Consider the following 26,221-nt stretch of genomic DNA (forward strand, 5'->3'; position numbering starts at 1 on the left):
ACTATGGCTATGAAATCATTGATTGAGTTATAAAGAGCCAAATAGCCGAGCACTTTAATTACCATAGCCATAACGATAACAATCTCAATTACGAAATCGTTTACGTTTTGGCTTAAGTTATCATTAGCCGGACTGTGACTCTGACTGTGACCTAAGCGCGCCTCTTTGCACTGTCATTGAAACAATTCATTAGCGGGCTGCATTTGAATGGCCGCGAGCTTCGGTTTGTAATTAGAGATGAGCAACTGGAGATTTGTAGCGCTGTGGTCAAATTTTGAATATCCATTACCATTACCACTTCCATTTCCGTCACTTCGTTTCGCATATGTGTGTGTGTGTGTATGTGTGTGTTGGTATTGTTATGTTTCTTAATGATTTACAATGGTTTGTTTGCTGTAATGGGCCAGGGGCTGGCTGGCTGCTCTGGCCATGGCTTAATTGTTGCTTAGCTGGCAATTTGTGGCTTTGACTTCGGCCTGCACCTGTTACACACACACACACACACACATACATTAGTGCGCCATCATCCATAACCATAACCATAACTCAATTTGTTAACATAATTCGCTCTGACAGCGACGCGTTGCATGCCACGTTTTGCTGCGCCATTTGCCACACGACGAGCGCCTCAGCCGCGGCGTCAGGTGACATTGGCCGCCGTTTGGCGCTGGAGCCAGCGTCTGGCGACTAATTGAACATGACATTTGCCAATAAACAACAATCGTTTAATGTGCATTATTCTGACCTTAAACAGTTTATTGAAAATTGCCTCGTTTATGTTTTTTTTCTGTTTTTTTTTTTTTGTTTTTTGTTTATGTTTTTCTTGTTCTTCGGCTGCAGCTCATCTTGCGCCTGGTGCTCAGCCCCTATGCACATTTCATGTATCTGCTAAAAAAAACTATTTATACAAGTAATCTGCCATCGTCGATGCACAATCGCCAATGCTGCCTCTGCCGCTGCCGCAGCGAGCTCTTGTTGCAAGCGCCTCAATGTCAAACGGCGACCCCAATGCAAAGCCAAACTCTGCTTCAAATATCAAGTGCCCAACTTTTTGCTGCTGCTCTGTCAGCATTGGATATGGATATGCCATGGGTACATATACATATATACATGTATGTATGTATGCATATATTGAATCGATTCGAAAAGAACTTTTGTAGACCGCTGCAGCTTAGGTGTCAAGTTCACTAACTTCGACAATAAAGCTCGAGCTGCTTAGCATGAAATATGCTACAGGAATCAGAGCATGCTCTCATTTGTATTTATTTATTCATTTCATTTACATTAATATAATCTAAATAAATAAATACAGCTGTAAATGACTTTGTTTTTTACAATTTTCTTAATGCAGCTTCAATTGAATTGTTTTAATAGATTCGAACGCTTGGCGGAAAGGCAAGCAAATATGCAAGAGCTTAAATACATTTAAAACAAACAATTTTAGTACATTTCTAAATGAATAAAATAACCAATAGTGATTTATTTTATACTCTAATTTCACAATTTTAATATTGTAATATTATTAAATGTGAAATAAGTGAAACGAAAATTATATATGTATATACAACCATATATATGATAAGAAAATGCTGCTCAAAGTGCTTGAATTATATTTTATAATAATATACAATTTTATACGATATATGTAATTCAGCAAAATTTGATAAAGTGTGAAATATATGATATTAAAATTTTAAATATGTTATGAAAATACTTGTTTTTAGCGGTTTAGTGTTATTTGATTAAATACATGATATGGCAACGCATCAGCAGTCCTATGCAGCCATATTCATTTGTATATGATTGGCTAAATTTGGCAAACAGTGCAATTCGGAATCAGAAATCATAAAATATATAAGTTAATAATACTTCAGAATAGCTAATACCTAAGAGAGGACTTTATAGTCGGACATTTCAGGGAAAACCCAAAAAACCAATTGAGCTTAGATGCTTCAGTTCATATGCGGACGAGAATAGATCTAGAATAGATCGAATTTAGATCTGCCTAGCTTATAATAAAATTTAACATTAAATTAAAATGAATAAATTCGCTGTCGAGAGTAAATCTGGATGCGCTCCATGGCCATTACAATAGCTGGCGTGAGGTTAACTAATGTGAGTAAGAAGAACTGTAGGAGAGAGCGTTGATTCTTGATCTCTAAATTTATTAAACAAATATTTATTTTGAATAATTTGAATTGAAAATTAAATACCAATTTAAAAAGATTAAAAAATGTTATACAATAATTAATTTGTAATAAAAATAAATTACTAAAATGTATATTAAATTATTGAATTATTTATCAACTTATAAAAATCCTGAATAAAATAGAAAAGTAATCATCATTCATTTTGGTCAACAATTTATGCAGATGTTTTCAACTTTTTGTTATTGAAAATATTTAAAAAATCAATTTAACAATTCAAGTTGATTGAACTATTATAATAAACAAATTTCTCAACCTCATTTTTTATAATTATTAAAATTTAATCGATGCATTTTGAAATTATTTCAAGAAGAGTTGTCGAATAACAACAAATTGTAGAGCTATAACTAGAGTGCCATAGAATTTACACAATCATTGGTAAGCCTGAAAAGGCGTAACCGTATTTGGGTTTACATTCAGCATCGACTGCTTTAGTTGCAGGCAAATAAATCGAACTCTGCTCTATGTAGCACCCATTGTATGCATTCTATCAGCTACATGCTTAGCTTTGTATTTGAATAGTTGAATCGTATTCAATGCTATAAATCACGAAGTTGCTTTCCCATTTCACAGCTTTGGAGAATTGTGCGATTGTGTATTTAGCATTAGGAATTGACTTATTCAACTGAAGCCATAATAAATAATATTATAAATATAAATAAATGACAGCTAGACAAACGGACGGAAAGGCAGACAGACGACACAGCAACATTTACCGCCATTTCGATTGTGTCTCACTTAGTTGCTTTATTTATTGTTGTTTTGTTGTTGCTTTTGTTTATCCACCTTTTTTTCTATATATATATATATACTTTTTTTTTGCAATAATAGCATTTAAATGGCTCTTTTGAGTATTATTTATGAGTGCTCTAGCTGTTGCATGACATAAAATGTGTGGCTGTCGTCGCTTTGCTGCTCCGGTTGTTGTTGCTGTTGTTGCTGTTGTTGCTTGACTGTGCACGCATATGACCCTCAGGTCTCTTCCATGGGAAAAGTCATGAACATGACTGAAAATAGACATAATGACAGTGGGTCGGAGCAGACATGACTAGACTTGGCTTGTAATATTGAGGCACATCGTTAGAAAACAACAACAACATCAGCAGCAGCAACAGCAATAGCAACAACAACAAGAACCTGTGTAATCTGTTACAGCAGACAAACAAATCAAGAATATAAACTTAACTTTAGTTAGTCGAAGATGATATGCTCTATCATATATAGAATGTGAGTTTGAGACCAAATTTGAAAACTAAAATTTAAAAGCAATATAAAATCAATAAACATCTGAAATTTTGATTTTTTATTCTATTCGACATAGCTCGAGATTGAATGGAGGAAAAGTCAAGGAAAAGTCATAGAAAGTAAACAACATTTCTTTAGGGAGATGGAGTAAATTCATCAAGTAAACTAATAGTAGCCAAATTTCTGGAACTATCAGGAAGTCAGATGCTCAGAAGAACTGCTACACAATAGAGCTGCTCTAAATATATAAATGTTGCTATAGGCATAATAGAAATACAATTTAAAATATTACAGCTCAAGCCTTACACACACTCGGTCACAAAAGTCTACAGCCCCTTGGCGAGTGTATACTATGCTGCTTCTTATAGAGAGCTGCTCATAATAATTGCCAAAGTTTTCATAACGTAATAATTCTTAAGCTGTATATACATATATGTATGTATGTATATCTCTTTATTATTACTATATATAATTTTTTTTCTCATCGTTATGTCTAATTAAAGTTGCGCCTTTGTCTTTGTCGTGAATCCAAGTTGAGTGGGTGGCCAAGGGGGGGTGTGTGGGCGGCGGCGGAGCGCTGGGAAGGGGAGCAAGCTTTGCGCATATGCTCTTTAATACCCCTAAAGAGCTACAAGCTGTTCGCTATATGTTATTTACAATATATATGTGTATATATATATTTTTATTTATTTTTTTTTTTTTTTTTTCAGTATTTATTTATATCGTCATCGTGTGGCAGACACGGCGCAAAAATTAAAAGAAATAATTATATATAATGTTGACTGGCCAAGGACGCGCTAGTTAGTTGCGTTTTGTTATTGAGGTTTTTCGCGTTTCCATACTTTGTTCTCCATGCACCACCGTCTGACTGACTATCTCAATCTGCCTCCATTCGTCTGCCATCTGTCCGTGGCTCTCTAACTATGTATGTCTGTGTGTGTTGGTGTGTGTGTGTGTGTGTGTGTGTGTGTATGCCTCAATAATCATTGTGCAGTCATGGATTCGACTGTTGCTGCTCGCTTCGCTGGGCGCTGACTCAGTTGTGCCATGAAGATAGATTTCTGAGGCGAATATAAGTACATATATATATGTATGTATGTATATAGACATACACTAAATACATATGTGAAGTGCAACGTGCCACGTTTGAGCAAGTACCGTCTGTCTGTCTGTCTGTCAGTCAGTCGGCCAATCAGCGTGGTGGTGGGGGCGGGGGTGTAGGCGTCATGGGCGCAATCACAATGCAGCTGCTACTGCGATTCATCATTGTTAAATACTTATAAAAAAAAAAAAAAAACATTTAAAGTCTATGATTGTTTTACTGAGTTGAGTATATGTAGATCCCTGAAGTGAATAAAACAGATATAAGATATTTACATATATATAAACATACGCATATCTATAGCACAGTCTTACGAATTATCGAATGTTTTAAGTGTTTGAAATATCAAAGATTTTCTACCAGGCACCGCAAATAAGAGTTATGAATTGTTGAAAATTTTGGCTCAAACCCGCCAAGAAGAGAGGGGAAAATATACAAAAGATATTTGTTTACACTAAATTCAAAAAGAGGATAAACTTTTATTTGCACTTTTTTTTTTGGAAAAAAAAAATTATTTTTAATTATTATAAATAATTTATTAAATCATAATTGTTAAAAATCAAACGTAATTTGATTATAAAAATTGAAAATAAAAGTTATGCTTTGCTTTTTTTTTTATATGAAAATTGATCTATAATAATTATGTTTGGTTTTATCATAAAAATTAATGTTAATAATCGAAAATATTTTTTTTTTAAAGGTACTCAAAAATAATTTTTATATTTTAATTTTTTGCTATAAGAATTATAATAGCTACGGTTCCTGAATTCTATAGAAGACTCATGATAATATTGAACTTATGAGAAGTTAAAAAAGTCGCAGGTTTGAAAAAACTAGAGTCGACTGCTTATATATTTATATTTATCCCAAATTGCCTAGGTAAAAAAAAAACTTGATTCAATAAACTCTGGCTTTGAGTTCAATCACATATCTTATGAAGAGCTGACTTTAATTTTTTATAATTTTTTATAACTTTAATTATTTATAATTCAACGTGCATTTCAGTTATCGATAACACTTAGCCAATTGACTAGTTGATAGACTTTAAGCATAAATTATTCCAAGTAAAACCTAATATAATTTTTCGCTTTTTCTAGGAGCATATGAAACAAAAGCATATCAAAAAAATTGCTCATTTATTTTCATTACATATTATTATTGCCAAAATATGTCAGTTTCATCTATACCACATCTATCTACATTCAGCTTGTCTCAACTCTCAGTTCCCTCAATCTGAATTGACTTTTAGGCAATTTTATGATTTATTTATTTCAAGCAAACGCTGCAAACGATCTCTGGCAATTCACTCGATTCGATTCGAAATAATAATGAAAGGAGACAATGGCGTATAATTATGAAAATTAAAGAAATGGAAGTAAATCAAATCAAAAATATATTATAATACCCGTACTTAAATTCCAAATAATTGCACAAATAAAAGCAAAAAATTACTGCAAACAAAACTATTTTTTATTTTATTTTTTTTTTTTTGATTAACGATGCGGCTTTTGTTTGGGGCGGCGGCAGCTACAATAATTTTTGCCGATCAAATATCGCAGATTCCTTTCAAAATATTTACACAAGGGCAAAATGTGGGGCAGTCACGTTCCCCCCGTCCTCAATGAAATCAAAAGCAAAAGCCAAGCGGCCAAGGGGCCGAGTGAAATGGGCCGTAATCAGCATACAAAGAGAAAAACAACAACAACAAACAACGCACAATACAGTTATTATGCGGCTAAAAATGGCTAATAAGCAGCGTGCAGCTTACTTGGCGTATGCGTGATATTTGCCAAATATATATATAGAGAGATACATATATACGAATAGCTATTTATATGCACGCCGCATGCAATTAAATGTCGCCTGAAACGCGCTTTGACACACGGCTGGCTCCATGGGCAACTACGTTATTTGGCTGAGTCAGCGGCGACGGCCCCCAAACACGTTTCCAGGCCAGGCCGGGTCTTGGCCCAACTGCGGACAGCAGCCAACGGGGCCGGCAGACAGACAAACAGTTAGCCTGGAACTGGGTCCGAAAAAACGCCAACAAACGGTTTTACAGTTTGTTGTTTGTTGGTTGTTTGTTGTTGTTGCTGCTGCTGCTGTTGCTGCTGCTGCTGTTGCTGTTGCTATTGCTGCTGGTCTCTTTTTGGGCAACAAGGTGAAGGTTAGCGAACTGTCGCCAAATGCACAACACGAACTCACAGACATGGGAATATGCGAGCGGGCTGCAGCTCCATAAATATGCAAATCACAGTTGTGAACTCGGCCAACGAATCGCCAGGCAGACATTTTGTTAACTTTTATGTTGTGCTGTCTTGTGTTGTTGGCTTCTGTTCCGCTTTGCTGCTGCTGCTGCTGCTGCTGATTGCAGTTGCTGCCTGTAGTTGCAACAGCTTTGTGCAACGGGAGTCAGCAGTTGGCGAGGCTGGGGAACAGCTCTGAGACGATTGAAGCTAGACAAGCCTGACTATGACTGGAATTGTTACTCACTGTTTGGTATGCTGTGCTCTAGAGTAGAGTATGCTCTGTAGGTTATGCTTTTCTCTAGAGTAGAGTATGCTGTGTAGGGTATGCTATGCTGTAGCTATAGTTGCATCTATTGTATACTCGAACTCTCTTTCTTAGTTCTATTCAGTTTGAATAAACTTTGAGACTATTGAAGCTAGGCCAGCCTGACTATGACTGAAGTCGTTACTCATTATTTGGCACTGGACTTGATGGGGTATGCTGTGCTATAGGGTAGAGTTTGCTGTGCTCTAGAGTAGACTTTGCTGTGCTCTAGAGTAGACTTTGCTGTGCTCTAGAGTAGACTTTGCTGTGCTCTAGAGTAGAGTTTGCTGTGCTCTAGAGTAGAGTTTGCTGTGCTCTAGAGTAGAGTTTGCTGTGCTCTAGAGTAGAGTTTGCTGTGCTATAGGGTAGAGTTTGCTGTGCTCTAGAGTAGACTTTGCTGTGCTCTAGAGTAGACTTTGCTGTGCTCTAGAGTAGACTTTGCTGTGCTCTAGAGTAGAGTTTGCTGTGCTCTAGAGTAGAGTTTGCTGTGCTCTAGAGTAGAGTTTGCTGTGCTCTAGAGTAGAGTTTACTGTGCTCTAGAGTAGAGTTTGCTGTGCTCTAGAGTAGAGTTTGCTGTGCTCTAGAGTAGAGTTTGCTGTGCTCTAGAGTAGAGTTTGCTGTGCTCTAGAGTAGAGTTTGCTGTGCTCTAGAGTAGAGTTTGCTGTGCAGTAGGGAAGGGTACACTGTGTAGGGTATACTGTACTGAAATGCAGGATATGCTGTGTAGGGCATGCTGTGCTGTAGTAGGGTATATTGGGCTCTAGAGTAGGGTATACTGTTATCTAGGCAGGTTATACTGTGACCTATGCAGGATATACAGTGTAGGGTATACTGTACAGAAGGATAGGAAGGATAGGATATGCAGTGTAGGGTATGCTGTTCTCTAGGGTAAGGTATGCTGTGCTCTAGAGTAGGGCATACTGTGCTATAGGGTAGGGTGCTGTAGCTATAGTTGCTATATACTCAAATCCTCTTTCTTAGTTCTGCTTACACGAAGCTTAGCTCTCATAGCGCTTCATTATATTCTAGAGCCCAACTCGATTGCCTATGGGATCTTTACTTCAAGCTTCAACTTCAGATGAACTCGTAATACTCTGTTCATTGTCATATTTCCAGTGACCGAATCAGTTGCCAAATCAGTTCCGCGAACTAGCTCAGCTTTGGCCAGGCTGCTTTCGAAACACTCTCGGCATTGCTGCGCGGATCTAGCTGCAATCGTTGTCTTGCTGTCTTCGGCTTACCCCAGATTAAGCTAAAATACTAACAGCTAATCTTGTATATCATCATTATAGACTTTTAAGATGTCGCTAACTTTTAGCAGAGTCAACAATATGTATTTTTTCTACTCTCGAAGCCAGAGCCGACCGAGTCTTTCAGACTTCTACTCGTATTTATTTTGCTCTTATGCATCTATAATTTCTTTCGGATTTCAAAAGATCAATCGACTTATGGAAATTTCGAATGTGTTTACACAAAGATCTCTAATATCCATATGTAAATAGTTTGGAAGAAGTTTTTGATAGAGCTGTAAGAGCGAGCGTGCTCTCTCGCTCCCTCTCTCTCGCTCTCCCACTCTCTATTTCATTAATATAAAAGGCAGACTGAGTGAGTGTTTGCCATAGAAAGTGTGTTACGAGACAATTGTGAATCTCATTTAGCTCACAATTGGGCAAGGTACATCTAATAATAATGTTATTGTACAGCTTGGACACATTGTAAGCAGTGTGGAGTACCATCGATGGCATGAATTACTTGGAAGCAGGCTGCCTGAAGTGGCAAAACCCCAATCACAATTATGCGGCAATGCAAACACACACACACACACACACACACAGATATATCGATAGTTGTCGGTTGTCGGTTGGTTGTTTGTTGTTGTCTTGCCTAATGGCTGGCTCATCTTTTCGTCAGCTTTAAACTGCTGGCTGATTGATTTTTGGGATTACAACATGACCTAACTGATCATTATGATCATAACGCAATTTGCATGCGGCTGTACGACTCCTATCTTTATCTACCCCCCTCTCTCTCGCTCTCTCTCTCTCTCTCTCTCCATCTGTGTGGCAAATAGAAAATGGAACTTTGTGATTGATTGCAATGGCCAACGGTGCGTGTCCAAATGGCCAACGGGCCCTGCACAGCAAGCAATTACGTTATTTTCACTGCGAGAGCGAAATGAAGACATCATTTGGCTTCAATTTGGCTATTGCCACATTTCGATTTGTATAACAAATTGCAAACACACACACACACAGACATGGACACTCACATAAACCGTAAATAACAGTCGAAAATGCTTTGGCTAAGACTACACAAAACGTAATTAATCAAATGTTCCAAAAAATCAGCGACAAAAATTACAACAATTCAATGGACGACATTTAAATGCACTAACTAGTTAAGTTAGAGAAAGCTTTTGATGCTAGCATCTTGGCAATTTATCACTAATCAATAGGTAAATCAATCAGTTACTTAGTCGAGCTATATGCCTAAGTATTATTGTTGACTTTGATCAATCTAAGCTGCGAGTGTCGACTCAATCAAGAAACCAGTCAATTTATCGGTCAATCAATGATGCAGTTGGCCAAACTCCCATTCAACTAGTCACTTAACTAATACAACAGCCAATTAGTCATTCAATCAATCAATCAGTTCGTTTGCCAATCAAGCAAACGTGTCAGTCACTCTTGTCCAGCCAATTAGTCTGTAATTTACAATGAACAAATCTTTTGCTCATCATCCATTTAATCAATCAATCAATTCTCAAGACAATCAAACAGTCAATCAGTGTAAAAACTGGTAAATCAATCAGTCAATCAGTCTAAGTATCTTCAAATCTTCAATCAGTTGATCACTAATTGATTCAGTCAGTCAATCAACCAATCAATCAGTCAATCAGTCTAAGAATCTGCATATTATGCATTCAATCAGTTGGTAAATACTAGAGTCAGTCAGTCAATCAAGCAATCCAACAGGCGGTCAATCAGTGTGTCAATAAGTGAGTCAGTCAATCAATCAGTCCCCAAGTTAGTCAATCAGCCAGTCAGTCAAGCATCCAATCAGTCAGTCAATCAGTCAGTCCATCAGCTATTCAATCAGTCTGTCAGTCAATCAGTCCATCCATCAGCTATTCAATCAGTCTGTCAGTCAGTCCGTCAACTAGTCATTCACTCAATCAGTTGGCCAGCTAGTCAATCAGGCAATCAATCTGTTTATAAGTCTAACAATCAGTAATACAGGTAGTCACTCAATGACTTAACTAACCTTCCAGCCAGTCATCTAGTCAATCATATAATCAATCACTTAGTCAATAATATAGCTAATTATCGAAAGAATCATTATTTATAAGAAAAAATGAGAGCTAGATTCTCTAGCACATTAAATTCATTTATATGCCCTATGTTATCCCCCTAAATTCTAGCTGCTCAAGCGAAGACAATCTCTCAATTGAACAATAACTTGCAGAGTTTCGGTTAATTATCCATCAAGCCTTCGCCACATTCTTCTCCATTTAAGCAAGTACAAAGCGTTGGGGCGACCTCTTGGTTAGGGTATTTAACACATTTGTGCACACGATTAGCTCTTGGCTTTGCTCAACTCTGCACAGCATGTCGCACATTTTCGTTAATTTATTTTAATGTTCCGAAAGCAAAACAAAACAGAAAAGAAAAGCAGATAACAATAACAAAACAAAACTAACTGAATGTGAGAGACAAAAAAAGAAAAAGAAAAAAACAATTTCATTTATGTTACAGACGAAATTTCAAATGCACCGCGCTTTGATTTTGATTAATTTAGTTTTGGCTTTTCGTACTCTTTTTTTATATTTTCTTTTCTGTTTTTTTTATTATTATTTTTTTTTATTTTACTTTCGCCTCCCTCAATGGCAAACAATAAAAACACAAATGTGGATCAAAATCGATTTGCCGATTTTAATTAGCTAATTATGCATTTTTGCCGCCAGCTTATGTAAGTAAAAATCTATTGTTATTGGCGACGATGCGTTTTATAGATCTACTCATTTGCATAAGCTCTCTCTCTCACTCTCACTCTCACTCTGTTACTCACTCGCTCTCTCTATATCTCTATCTCTATCTCTGTGCGGCTGAGCAATGATTTTTGTAGCTGTCGCTACTGTTTGGCGACACGATTTATCTTTCGGCTTCAATTGCCCAATACCAATTGCTTTAGATCAATGATCGATGAATCGAGCGACGGTCGCGGCTTTTCTTTTCATTTCAATTTCAACCTTAACTTCAATCGCAATCGGCTTCGGTTTCGGTTTCGGTTTCGGTTTCAATTTCTCAATTGCCCAATTGCCCCAAAATGCGTTTTGGCATTTGGTATAACGAAACCTTTAATAAAATCAGCTCTCACATAAAACTGTGTAATTACGGTCAGGCAGTCAGGCATTCATTCAGTCAGTCAGTCTCAGTTGCCGTTTAAAGGTTAAAACTCAGCATTTAAAATTTTTAAAAGCCGTTAAAGTGCATTAAACAACAACAACAACAACAGCAATAACAGCACACAATGACAATGACAACAACAAGCAACAATAACAACAATTAACGAAATTACGCTTTGTTCCAAATCACAAAGCTGAACTCTTTCCATGCTCAACACACACACACACACACACACACACACACACACACTCTGAGTGTGTCTTACAGCCTTTCCATATTTTGGCTAAAGTTCAAAACGTTTATGGCCAACCAAACTAATATTTTTATTGAATTACACAAAACTTTTATTACAGTAATTTAAATAAAATACAATAAGAATAAAAACAAGAAGAAGAAGAAGAAGAAGAAGAAGAAGAAGAAGAAGAAGAAGAAGAAGATAAAGAAGAAGAAGAAGAAGAAGAAGAAGAAGAAGAAGAAGAAGAATAAGAAGAATAAGAAGAAGAAGAAGAAGAAGAAGAAGAAGAATAAGAAGAAGAAGAAGAAGAAGAAGAAGAAGAAGAAGAAGAAGAATAAGAAGAAGAAGAAGAAGAAGAAGAAGAAGAAGAAGAATAAGAATAATAATAACAATAATAAATAAAAATAAATAATAATAACAATAATAAATAAAAATAAATAAGTATAATAATAATAATTAAAAATAAATAATAATAATTATAATAATAATAACAAAATTGTTTTTTTTTTTTTTATAAATGTTTTGAATATTCCAAGTATTTATATTCATAATTGTTATACTTTTTTATTTGAGAGCATGGAGTATATTGGATTTGCACTTCCATATAAATAAATATATTTTTTTAAATAGTGAATTTGAGCTGTATTAATATGAACCAAAATTCCTCTGATATGGTCTAGAGATCCTTCCATAAGGGCAACTTAAGTTCCACTAATTTTAGACTCCTATTCAGCTTTAGCTTTAGATTTGATATCTGAAATATTTATTCACTCTCAAATAAATTACCAAAATTTACATTTATGTACATCTATATCAATTTGTTATATACATATATTAATGCTTTAGCTAGAAATATATGTATACACATATATACATATATACACTGCTCTCACATAGCTGCAGCACTTCATTCGATAAGCCGACAATTGGAAAGTCAATTGGCATAAGGTCATAATGAGCTGAAAATAATGAAATAATTAAGTGAACTGCTTATGGTAGCTTAGCCCAATTGAAAGTCGCAAGACCCAGTTTCCAGCGATGGCATGGAAACCGCAAAGAAATGAAACGATATTCGTATGGGTATTACAAATGCTAATACCGTTCAAGCATATGAAACTAACGGTGCACCATCCATATGTATAATGGAAGCCAAAGGCAGATCTCCACATGGCATGCAACACGTCTCTGAGGCAAACAGCAATTGAGATCGTTATGAATTTTATTATATACACAGGTTGGAACAACATATACACATACACATGTATGTGTGTATATTTCTTTCGATTTATATGCGTATTATTTCATGCACTCATTCAGCTTCATTCATTGTGCAAATGAATGGCAATCGTTTGCTTACAATTTTACCGCTACGAATCGGGGGCGTCTCTTGACAAGCTCATCAAGAAAAGTAGATTATACATATATGCATGCATACATACATATATATATATATATATATAAGTTATAAGTCAGCATCTGAATATAATTGCGAGTTTGTATATTTTATTCATTGAGTGTCTCAATTAAATTGTCAAACATTTGAAATATTAATTCAAAAAAAAAAAAGAGCGAGAGCAAAAATTGTTGCTTTAATAAAGTTGAGTCGGAGATTGTGACCTAACATAAATTATATATGTGTATATTTTCATAATTATATATAATTTATATTTTTTTATAGCAATAACTTTTCACACCTTTCGAGCGTCGGGTGCAGCTATATGATATCAAATGAATACAAAAAAAATTATTGTATGTTATTAAATGCATGTTATTATAATAATTATTATTTATTACTTTTCACACAACATATGAATTAAATAGGATTAAAGTTTGCAAAGAAATATTATTTGAAAAAGTAGAAAATTGGAGAACTTAGATGATATACACATATATATGTATATTATTTTTTTTATATGCTTTTTTTTATATTTATATATATATATTTTTTTTACATATTTTTTTTTACATATTGTTTTTATATATATTATTTTTTCATATATTATTTTTTATATATAATTTTTTTATATATTATTTTTTATATATTAATTTTTTATAAATTAATTTTTTATTAATTATAATTTTTTTATATATTTATTTATCATTTTTATTATTATTTTTTATTATTATATTATTAATTTAATTATGTTTATTATTATTACAATTTTTTTTAATTTTTATTTACTTCAAGTTAAAAAAAAAAAAAAAATTATAATAAATGATGCACCCTCAGCTGAATTTTTCTCAACATTTTCATAAAATTTGTATTACATTTTTATTTTACAGGGTATCTGCTAGTTTGGCACGCCTGTTACTCACCCACTCTGACGTGCTCATAAATAATGCCACTGAATTTATGTGAGCATTAATATACATTGTATTTTATTATTATTTTTATTTTTTTTTTTTTTTTTTTGCAATGAAAAACTGAGGGAAAATGTGAAGAAAGGAAAATTGTGCTGCCGGCTGTAGGCAGCGCGGAACAATGGACAAGCCAGGCCATAAAGTACGTATATAGAGTATATATGTATATATATATTTATGTGTGTGTGTCTGCTGGGCTGCGCCCATCAGCCAAAAGGGGCGGGCAAAGAGGCAAATGGGCAACTGGGACTGAAGACAACTCTGTCGACCGCATCAAAGGGGGAGAGAGAGAGCTCTTCATGTGAGAAGTGAGGCAGCTGCGGCTGCTGCGGCTGCTGCTGGCTGATAAACAAAAGAAATTAACTTGGCTAACTGCAACATCAGCTAGCAGCAACAACAATACGGAAGCAAGTGCACCAGGCAGATGAGACAAACGAAGCTGCCCGCTTTGGCCAGAGATGGGCACCAAAAAGTTATTGTTGTTGTTGCTGCTGGCGATGTCGTAAGCTCCAGCATCTGGGAAAATGTTTGTGGATCGCATTAGAGTGTTACATGTGTAGACATTTGTATGCGATCTCTGCGTGTGTGTCTTTTGTTGCCTTGTGAGCTCTGATTAATTAGCTGCCCGTTTCTTTCGCTCATTGCTTTCGGTTGCTTTTTGCTTTTTGTTACTTAACCAACAAATTGGCAAGTCGGGAAGACACCCGGCAGCCGGCAATGGGGCGGCAAGCTGGACGTCTTAAATATGGAAGGCGTGGCAGAGCTGTCTTCGATATTTGCCAAGTAGTTGAGGTATTGATCAGCTTTTATGATCAATTATCGCTCGTCTGTGTGTGTGTGTGTGGGAGAGGCGTAAATTATTTAATTGAAGAGCTTAAAACTAGGTAGGGGGAGATGGAGAAAAGGAGAGTGGAATTTAAAGAGACGAGACGGAATATCATTATGACATATAAATAAGTAGAAAATATTTCGAGTCTACTGCAAATATCTATGATGTTAGCTTTAAATCTTCTTTATATTCCTCTTTCAGGAAATTAAGTTTAGACCTACTCTGACAGAGTACAAATAGAAATTAGAATGAAGCACGTAAAGATCTTGAATTCTTGTTTCTAGCTATTTGATCTACATGTTCTATATGTTCCCTGTTAGTATTCGAGTTAAAACTTTGATATATGATGTAAGGAATAAGGAATACACATACTATTTATCCCAACACGGGAATCAATATACTAAGGAAAATATATTTAATATAGTATTTAAATAAGACACATATCAAATTGTAGTTTTTAATTGAAGTAAAATAAAAGCAACTATTTTAGCTAGGCTGACAAACATTCTATAGATATACTCAATTATTAACAATTTTTTTGTATGATCGAGCTATTTTTGATTAATTGAGAGATTTCAAGAATGATAAAAACTCATAAATGCCAAGATTTATGACCATTTCGAGCAAAAAAATCGAATATTTTTTGTGGCAACAATTTGATATAGTGATTAAATAGAATTTAGACACTTGTTATAGTGAGCTAATTGGAATGATTATGAAAATTGTATGGGTATATCAGAGAGAGGTGGATATAAAGATGGAAATAAAGAGCGAAAGAGAGAGATATGAAGAGATGGAGAAATAGGGTAAGAGAGGTATGGTAGAGAGAATGGAACTAAGTAAACTGTTGCAAATGAAAAGGAGAGATAAAAAGAGAGAAAAAAGATATTGAGATTGAGAGAAAAAGGAATAGAATGAAATGGAAAGTCGGCAATAAAGAGAGACAGAGCAAGTGAAATAAAGAAAAGACTGGGTGAGAGTGAGAGTGAGACGGGAGAGATTGTGAAATAGAGAGTGGGAAAGGAGAGACGGCGAAAGGGTAATATACAGAGAAAGAAAAAGATACAGAGAGTGAGATACAGATATAGAAACAGAGAGAGAGACAATCAGAGTTTGAGAGATGGAGACAGAGAGAGGCAAAGAGGAACAAAGAGAGGGGAAGATAGAGAGAGAGACAGGAAGATAGCAAAAGAGAAAGAGACAAAGAGAAAGAAAGAGAGAATGAGAAATATGAAATATGATATGAGAGAGAGATACATAGGTAGAGTGAAAGACATATAGAGAACTAATGAGAGAAAGAGACATCCAGTTAAATTAAGAAGAGCGAGGGAACAATATTGAGAAATGGGAGAGACAGTAACAGAGAGAAGAGGTACAAAGGAGAGTGGCAATAGGTAGGGAGCGTGAAGAAGCCATAGAGAGAAAGATGTGAGAATGTTGTATAGAGAGATGGATATAAATCGCAAGATAGAAGATACAGAGGGAGAGAGACAGAAGAGGCTGAGCACAATTCCCACTAAATAGACCACATTGCTGTACGACTGACTATATATGTATATGGAAACATATAGTCAAGGAAATAGTTCTATGAAAACTCAAATTTCAGGCTAAATTTAAGATTCTGAGCAGAATCTTAGAGGACCCGACGAAAATCCTTCCAAGTCCATACGACCCGCTTGCTAGCAACGAAATGAGTTGGCAAATGTATATGGATTTTACATATTCATCTTGTTATATATTTATCTGACATACATATGTTCAATAGACATAAATTACATAGAACTGTGTAGGTTAGTTAACTGTGATTAATTTCGAAGTGAGTTTGCGTTTAGTTCCGTTCCTTTCTCTTCTTTTCTTTGCTAAGTTTTCTTGCATGGATATATTTATTATTATTTTCGTTTGTTTTTGTTTCTCTTTCATTGTGTGTTCAAGTTCGGTGTGCAACGATATGCGATTCAATTACAACTGTAAGGCTGAGCTGAGGTGACTTGGCTTGCTCTTGGCCGAAATCGCCAATAAAAATTTGAGGCTTGCCACGCCCCCGCGACGCCCATAACAAGCTACAGACAAAGAGACATGGCAACGAGAGCGGTGGCAACAGCAGCTGCCAAAGTGAAAGCGATGCCACAAATCAAAGTCATCCGCTGTCCCGCTCGCTCGGCCTCGGCCCTCGCTCTTGCTGTCTCGCTCGTTCGCCTTGCAACCGGTTCACGCTAATGCTATGGCTCGTTTCGCTGTTGCTGTTGCTGTTGCCGTTGATGACTTTATGCACCACAATTCTCAAAGCGAAAGGCCGCGGCCAGGTCGACTCTTGATCGAGGCGTCACTTTCGCTGTCGCCCGCTAATTAAGTTGGGTCAGAGAGCAACAAAAACAAAAAACATAATGTCATAGATGTGATAAACAAACTTACCTTTTGGCTGGCTGCTGGCTTCCTGCTTGGCAGCGGCAGCCGGCGGCTTGGCCATGGCCAATGCGCAGCAGCCCAGCATCAGCATTAGCTTCAGCATTTGATGTCCCTTCAACATATTCGCTTAGTTGTTCTCCGAATGATCGATATTGTGGTTGTTGTTGTTGTTGTTGATTGAAATCGCTTTTCGTTTATCGTTTATCGTTTGACTACGTTTGTGTTTATTTAATTTGCTATTGACCTGTTGATTGCTGCAGCAGCTGCATTTCACTTTCATATTGAACAACAGCAAAAGACAAAAATACAAATATAAAAAAAATAAATAAAATAAAAATAAAATAAGTTGATAGTCAGGCTAAGGAGACAACAACAGCAGCAGCAGCAGCAGCAGCAGCAACAACAACAACTTTAGCTGCAAAGTGAAATTTTTGCAGGCAACACACACACACACACACAGCAGTGGCAAGTGAATTGTGTGTTGGGGTCACGCACTCCTGTTGCCAGTTATTGTTGTTGTTGCTGTTGCTGCTGCCTGTTGCTGCTGCCAGTTGCTGGCCATAAAAGTAAAAAGTATTTTGTTAAGCGTGTTTTAGCAGCAGGCATTAACAACAACAACAACAACAGCAATTGTTGCTGATTTTTATGCTGTTGACGTTGCTGCAACTGCCACTTGCCACAGCGCCAACAAAGCTTGCAACACTAGGCACAGTTATTTTGCTCTCTCTATTTTTAAGTATATTTCTATTTTTTATAAACAGGAAACTATTAGCGCGGAACACACAGCGAGGAGCGTGAGAGAGAGAGAGAGCGCGAACAAATTGCTCAAAATTTTTTTTATTTTTATTGTTATTTTTTTCTTTTAAGTGTATTTCTCAAGTAACGTTATTAATTTGCATTTTATTTATAATTTTATGGCACTTGTTGGTATCTACTGTTGTTGTATCAATTATGTTGCCCAATTTTCGTTTTTCTTGTGTTTAGTTGAAGCACTTTGCAGTTTTGCTTAATGCGGAAATGCCGCCCGATCAACACTCGAAAAAAAAATATATATATATATAGTGTATAGAAATAAATTAAAGTAAACACAAAATAATTGAATGTTTATGTCCACAGCACAGCAGAAAACGCGCACGAAACGCGGCAAAAACGCGCGTAATTGCAGGATGTGGCCAGATATCGCGCGTCCGAAGGTGGCTCAACACTTCCGCGCCAACAGCAAGCACACACGCACACACACACGCACACACACACACACACACTCATGCACGCATTTGCATTTGCATTTGGTTTTCTATTTCGGGATAACGGCAAACAACAAACCCAGTAATCAAGAGAGTCAAATAAAAAAAAAAAAAAAACAAAAAAAAAGACAACAAATAGTCGAGTGAGAAACGCGACGATTGGCCAAGCGCTCGCTGCGAACGCCGTCAACTGTCTGAGCTGCGCGCAGGCGCCGTCAAACACTTTTAAAGCGCTGTAACAGCCGAGAGAGCGGGAGAGAGCGAGCCGAGCCAAAGCTCTTGCGAAGAGCGGCGTTAAGCTGCGAGAGAGCGCAATGCCAGCAAATGCTGTGAGTGAGAGCGGGAGAGAGCGAGCGCAGTCGGGTAACAATTGAAGCTTCATGAATGAAGCGGCTCAACACGATCAGCTGTGCCTTAAACCGGTAAACGTTGTAAATGCTATTATGCGCAGCAGTTGACGTTGCTGCTGCTGCTGCGACTGCTGGGATTGTTGTTGTTGCTGTTGTTGTTCTAGTGGCCAGCACGTGACGCATTCAATTGGCAGCCCACGCAAGAGATAAAGTGCATATACATATATATCAGCTAGTCGAAGACGAAGAGAAGTCAATAAATTCTGTAGAGTTTTGGTGATTGATTAAGTATGGAAAGGAAGAAAAGAAACAGATAGACGGAGAGAGAGAGTGATAGAGAGAGTGAGATAACAATATATATATATATATTAATAAGCAAAAGACTATGAATAGAGATGTTAAAGGAAAGAGAGAGAGAGAGAGAGAGCAAGTTAGAGATAGACAGAAAGCGAGATAGAGACATTGATTTGGATGGAAAATCTCAAGGAAGGTCTATTTTGGGAAAGATTGGTGGAAATCGAGACAGAAAAAGGGAGAGAGAGGGAGAGAGACAGAGATAGAGATAGAGAAATAGAGAGAGGGAGAGACATAGAAAGAGAAAAGCGAGGCGAGAGATAAGAGATTAAAGTGGAAGGACATCTGGAGACAGATAAATTCGAGAGAGCAGGATAGAAATAGAGACAGCCAGAAATAAAAAGCGACAGATAGAGAGGGAGAGAGGATTAGATACAAATTGCGATAAGTAGCAGAAAATCTCTTGAGAAATTTGAAATCTCTAGAGAGAATGAACGCCATAGAGAGAGAGAGAGAGAGAGAGAGAGACAGAGATTAATTTCGAGTAAAGCAACATAAAGAGATAGGTAGAAAGATATGTCGAAAAGACAGAAGCCTATCTTGAAAGAGAGAAATTCCGATAAAGCAATAAAAGGAAGAAAACCAGAAGAATTATCTCTTTTCCAGTTGTACCCCCTCAGTCAAATTGTATGATTGAAATATACCCAGCTATAGTCCTCAGCTCTTATTGAGCAATGCTTAAAGGCAGGTAAATTGATTTTCACCGATCTCAGGCAATTGGAAATTATGGAACACATAGAGATATACAATAATAAATTGCTTGAAGGTATATTCAAATTAAAGATCTCTTACTTTAGCACCTCCTCTCGCCACCCCACCAATGCCCATATCTGTAATCTGTAGGTCTCCCCAATTTCTCTGCTATCGTATTTCCCCATAATTGTCAGCCAAGTCCATTGCCAAATTGATTGGCGTCAACTGTTTGGGCTCAAGCGCGCTGGCATGCAATTAATTTGGCCAACTCCAGGCGGCCAACTAACTGGCTGCAAGTTGAGCGATTGATGCTGCACAGAGATGTGGCGATGATAAACAGCCTGGGGCAGTTTTGCATATCTTAAATACCTCCGTCGCATGCATACATGCATAATGATTGGCAAATTAACGGACGATTCGCACAACCGAAATAACAGTTTGGGCCCAGACCCAAGCGAACGATTTGCATAAGATATGAAATCGAAATTAAAAACGCGTTTCTCATTTCCCTAACTAGACTGTGACAAATCGCAACAATTTGGCCATATGATGGTCGACATAATTGTTAGTTAATGAGAGAGATCATTTCGGAGATCTTTTTGAAGTGATCCAAAGTCTCGCGCTCTCTCTCTCTCTCTCCCGCTCTGATTCACAATTTCAATTGAAGCAATTTGCTTAGGCAAGTTTAGCATTCGCATTGAGTGGAAGGAATGAAGACGAGGGTGGCTCAAAGAGTAGGTTGAATGTAAAGTGAAATGGTATATAATATGTATACTGAATAGGCAACTCATTGAGCCAACCTCGTTGCATGCAGACTGTCTACACATATGTATGTATATCGATAGCAACAGCTATAGGAAACTCTTTGGGCTACCCACGCCAGCGATGTGACTCTGCGCTTTCAGCAATGTCAAATTGCACAATTGCAATAGCTGCAACAACAACAACAACAACAACAACAAGGACACAAATCGCATTTGCTCTCAAGGCGTCGCGATGGCTGCCATTGGAAGCAAAGCGCGAATACAAAACAAATCGGAGATGTGAGCTACAAAATAACAAACAAAGCATTGTTGAGTGCATTGCAGCCAGATGATGTCATTGATATGGCACAGATTGCAAATACCATTAGCCGAATTACACAACAATATTATGTACAGATGGGCTAGTGGATAATACATACCTACAATAGAGGCATGTACGAGGGATGAGTAACAGCTTGACACCAAGCACTCCCAATTGGGGGAAACGCGAGGGACAGAGAAGAGCGAAGCAGAGAGAGAAGAGCGGCATGAGCGGGGAAGACGCGAGAGCGAGAGCTGAAGCAGAGGAGAGCGAGAGCGAGAGGATGCGTAGAGCGAGAGCGATAGCGAGAGCTAGAGCGAGAGCGAGAAGCGAGGAGAGCGAGAGCGAGAGCGAGAGCGAGAGCGAGAGCGAGAGCGAGAGCGAGAGCGAGAGCGAGAGCGAGAGCGAGAGCGAGAGCGAGAGCGAGAGCGAGAGCGAGAGCGAGAGCGAGAGCGAGAGCGAGAGCGAGAGCGAGAGCGAGAGCGAGAGCGAGAGCGAGAGCGAGAGCGAGAGCGAGAGCGAGAGCGAGAGCGAGAGCGAGAGCGAGAGCGAGAGCGAGAGCGAGAGCGAGAGCGAGAGCGAGAGCGAGAGCGAGAGCGAGAGCGAGAGCGAGAGCAGAGCGAGAGCGAGAGCGAGAGCGAGAGCGAGAGCGAGAGCGAGAGCGAGAGCGAGAGCGAGAGCGAGAGCGAGAGCGAGAGCGAGAGCGAGAGCGAGAGCGAGAGCGAGAGCGAGAGCTAGAGCGAGAGCTAGAGCGAGAGCGAGAGCGAGAGCTAGAGCGATATCTATATCTATATCTATATCTAATCTATATCTATATCTATATCTATATCTATATCTATATCTATATCTATATCTATATCTATATCTATATCTATATCTATATCTATATCTATATCTGTATCTATATCTATATCTGTATCTATATCTGTATCTGTATCTATATCGAAGTATTGCTAGCCGTCGCGCTGTGTTTGGCTCTGTGCACTTGCCAGATTCGTTGACCGCAACTAAAATGCTATTGACCAAGTGACTCGGTTGTTTGTCGGCTGCTTGGCCTGTGCATCTGTGGCGTATCTCTTTTTACATGGCAGCGTGACACTATTCGGGCTCAGCTTCGATCGGCGCTGTAATTGATTATTTTAATTGCTTCGCACTTGATTGTCTCTGCCTCAAGCAGCTAATCAATTTGTTCAGCACTCGCGTGCACTAGTCCCTCTCTCTCTCTCTTTCCTTTCTAGGGTGCTGCGGCATGCATTGAACTGTAGTTAAACGCCCACTGAAGGTCTTCGACGCAGCTCGAAGCTCACAGCGCTTAGTTCGTATCTTGAATGTATCTCAATATTTGTATATCTGTGTGTGTGTGTGCGTGTGTGTGTGTGGGCGCTCTGTGCCCGTTGCGATGTTTCCGCCCAGGCGCAATGGCAATGCGCAGCTCTTAGCGCTAATAGCAACGCATTCGCTAGATGCCACAGAGATAGCGCCGCGCGGGGCGTGCCTCAAATCAGGCTTAAAAGCAATTACGCACTCTGCAATGTTGTCAACGTTGGCTCCGTCCAACTTCCTGCTCCAAGCAACTGCGTCTGGGATGCGAAATCTCACACAACTATGCCAAAAATATAAAACGAGAGGAAAAGCCAAAAAAGATAGTTTCGCTGGCAGTGCATTAGCCTGGCCAAATGCCAGCCAAACAGACGCATTGACCAACTGCCAGATGAAGTAGGAAAAAGCAAACAAGAAGAAGAGAAATTGCAACGGCAACTTTCCATGCTGCTAGAAGAGGAAGAAAAGTTTACAGCAAAGTAATTTTCAAATCAAATTTAACTGACTGTTAAAGCATTTAACATGCAGTTAGCTGATATCAAAATGCGTTTGGGCTTTGCTGCATTTGCAGTTTTTTACACAAGGATCAAAATTGTATGAGAGAGAGAGAAAGAGAGGGATAGATAGCGATATCTTTCTGGCCAATCAGTTATTGGCAACCGAATGAATTATTATTAAGTGCTCAGAGCATTTCAGTTTCATTAGCCAACGACAACGCGACAACCAAACAAATGATGAGTGTTCCCCAAGCAACTCGATCCACGTATATATATACATATATCTATACCTACATACATATGTATCGATGGGGAGCCTCTTGGCACATCGACTGGAAAACTGACGCCATTTGAATTTCCCAATCGAAGCGGAAAATTAATGAAAGTATGAGACGATGCTGATATAGATAAGGATTATTAAGTAAGCAAATTGACACGTTTATCTCTCTCTCTATATACACATCGAGATATGCGTGTATATATCTGCATATCCAACTGATAAATCGTCGCTAAGCGAAAATATCTTGTTAATGTAGGATGTCACATTGAGAAAGAAAACCGGGTTAGAGTACTTTGGCAGGCAGCAATTGATAGCCCCTCCATGTGGATATTGTATATCTACGGAACATACAATCCTTAAGTCTCCCTCTGTGGAATGGTTTCTAATTCAATACATCCATCTGTATACAGTTACTTCATAGGAAATTCGATATACAGAATATTATTGATAGGGAATTGAGATAGTGGAAAGATAGGAAAGCTTAGCCATCTTTATACCCTTTGTAGCTTACAAGTTCAAGGAATTTACGAACAATTCCAAATCATTTCAGCTGTCAGAAGCGTTTAATATATGCATTATAAAGTTTTTAACATCTATAATTGACTTTACATGTATAAATATGGTATTATTGTATTGCGAGAAGATCTAGCTGATGAGATTGAAAGCTTCCTATAATATTTAAAGGATATAAGAAAATCCAATAAATTCATCTATATATATTACTTTGAATATATCAGAAGTGGCTAATTATTACAGCTTTTTGATTACACTCAACTTAAGCTTTGCAGCTTTTGTTACAAGCTGGCAAAAAGCTGTACGAAATCATCAACAATGGTTTATGGCTTCGATTAGTTCAAGCTCAAATGCGTTTCTCAAAAGCTCAATGAAAGCGCTGCACGAAAGCTCATAGCCAAGCCAATCGTAGGCAACTGCTTTTAAGTTGGGCGAAGACAAGTTTGCAAAAGCTTTTTTAAAGACAATTTGCTGGAAAATACGCTAAAGCTATTAACCCAACAAATGGAATGCGTTTAACGAAACTTACTAAACCAAAAAAAAAAAAAACTTGTATGACTGAAGACGCTGTAAATAGGAATCTTTAGTTATATACATACGGCCATATCAGATGCTCCAGGCAATCGGGATGGTCAAGAGCACGTCCAGAAGCTAAGACGCAAGTGTTCAGTTGAGATGGGAAATACAGAAACTTCCGTATTCCCATCCAGGATCTGACATCCGACTGTGTGACAAAACCGCAATAATTTTATTCTTAATGATGGAATAGACAATGTTCTATAGTAAGAGCAAGGTATTACCATTATATTTAAGCACTTTTTCACGAATACGCGTAGACAAAAATTTTATTGTGAATTTTGAAAAATTTCCAAAAAATAAAAATAAATAAATAAAAAAAATTTAGTGTTACTCCGATGAGAAATTTTGTTAGAATGACTGACTATACGAATGTTTTCTACAGGCTCCAAAGGCCAAAACACTGATCTCATGGCAATCTTGATTCGTTACAAACCGAAAATATATACATACAAATCTATCATGATGTAAAAGCCTACTATTACAATAAGTATTTAATATATTAATTATTTATTCCTTATTTCCTTCTTTATTGATATATAATCTATTATTTTATATATGTATTAAATTAGTTTTATGATTTTTATTTAAAAAAATATTTAATTCATTATTGCAATAAATAATTAGAAGTATAAAAATTTTAAATCTATTTTATATATATTTTTTATTGAAATTAAAACTAAAAAATATTGCAATGATCACTTCTCTAACGATATATAGATATAAAGGTACTAGATATTCTTTATATTATTATTTTTTTTTTAATTTTATTTTATTAACAGGGTAACTTGCAGTCGGTCATTTCTGTGCTGAGCTTTTCTAACTCCAACTGCAAAGGAGGCGAAACGGAGATTGACAGATGACAGAAGTTAAGTCGAGTTGACTTTCGAGATGAAACACAGATGTCCATCTCAAAGAGAGGGAGAGAGTGAGAAAGGAAGCGAGAATGGAAGTGGAAGGGAGAGGAAGATGAAGAGAGCGGGCGCCGGAGATAGAGCAGGTTATTAAAATGTTGATTGATGCAATTAATTAACTCGAAATTGGCTGGTCGAGGACGAAGCCAAAGGGACATGGACGCCCATTAAATGCAACCAGAGATTATATGTCAATTCTAAAAATAATAACGGACAGTAGCGACAGCAACAAACGCCACAATAAACGGATAATGAGGCGAACAATGAACAGCAGCAACAGGAGTAGGGCAAGACCAGGACCAGGACCAGGAGGCATGAGGCAGTCGGCAGCAATTGCGGCAGGAAGCGCTATCATTACGTCCATTGGCCATCGCATCCTGCGTGCGCCGGACTTCGGGCGCATTATTGTGGCAGCGATTTGTAGGCGGGCAACACTTTGGAATGCTCCATTTAGCAAATGCCGACCGCAAAGCGGGCTGAGGCAGACGTCGCGTTGGCCGGGGACGGATCAGTTCTAAGCTAAGGACAAAACAAATGACGCACAGCGGACAAAGGGGAGGGGAGCAGCGAGCCGACGGACGGGGAGACAGACAAATAGCATTCGCTTGAACGGGGCGCTTTGATTAAATGCGCGCTTGATTTGAAAATGATTTCATTAATTAAACGCGTCCGCCCACCCGTTGGCCCCCTTGGCCCCTTGGCATCGCGACTGTTGCGATTTTCCGCTCTTTATAAGTGTTTGTTATTTTGACATTTAATTGCAAGTGTTCGGACATCTGATCGAATTCGTTTTGTTTGCACTGGACAAATGCCAAAGGCGCTCAATTGGCTAATGCTCCATTATTAATTAATTTCTGCGCTCTAAATACATAATTGAACAGCAATATAACGGTTATTTTGACCATTGACCAATGGCAACTTGGTATGTAGAAATTGACATTTGTAGACTTGTAACAATATTCACATGAGAATTTCTCACGCAGCAGGGTTAAGCAGCTGTGCCACAGCACAAGACAACGAAATGCAGGAGAGTGGGTGAGAGAGTGTCTGCATGTACACACTTGCATTTGC

At 37.7% G+C, this 26,221-nt stretch overlaps 1 protein-coding gene across 2 annotated transcripts in view; it reads right to left on the reverse strand.

The window, feature by feature from the left end:
* The window catches only part of LOC108657807 (uncharacterized), a 42,201-nt gene extending 17,594 nt beyond the window's left edge, over positions 1-24,607 (reverse strand). Inside the window, exons 1-3 of one of the 2 annotated variants that reach the window (XM_089264218.1) lie at positions 24,461-24,607; positions 24,260-24,384; positions 17,351-17,617 (exon numbers count right to left, since the gene is read on the reverse strand). In XM_089264218.1, the coding sequence (XP_089120344.1) occupies positions 17,351-17,465 (115 nt within the window). In that variant the 5' untranslated portion in view covers positions 17,466-17,617; positions 24,260-24,384; positions 24,461-24,607. Of the gene's footprint in view, positions 1-17,350; positions 17,618-18,667; positions 18,798-24,259; positions 24,385-24,460 lie in introns of those variants that run through there. The other variant, XM_018110452.3, reaches the window with a different exon arrangement.
* Positions 24,608-26,221: the final 1,614 nt, after the last annotated feature.

This window comes from Drosophila navojoa, chromosome X, assembly GCF_054131105.1.
Source record: "Drosophila navojoa isolate 15081-1374.11 chromosome X, UAZ_NAV_1.0, whole genome shotgun sequence".
NCBI classification, from domain to species: Eukaryota; Metazoa; Arthropoda; class Insecta; order Diptera; family Drosophilidae; genus Drosophila; species Drosophila navojoa.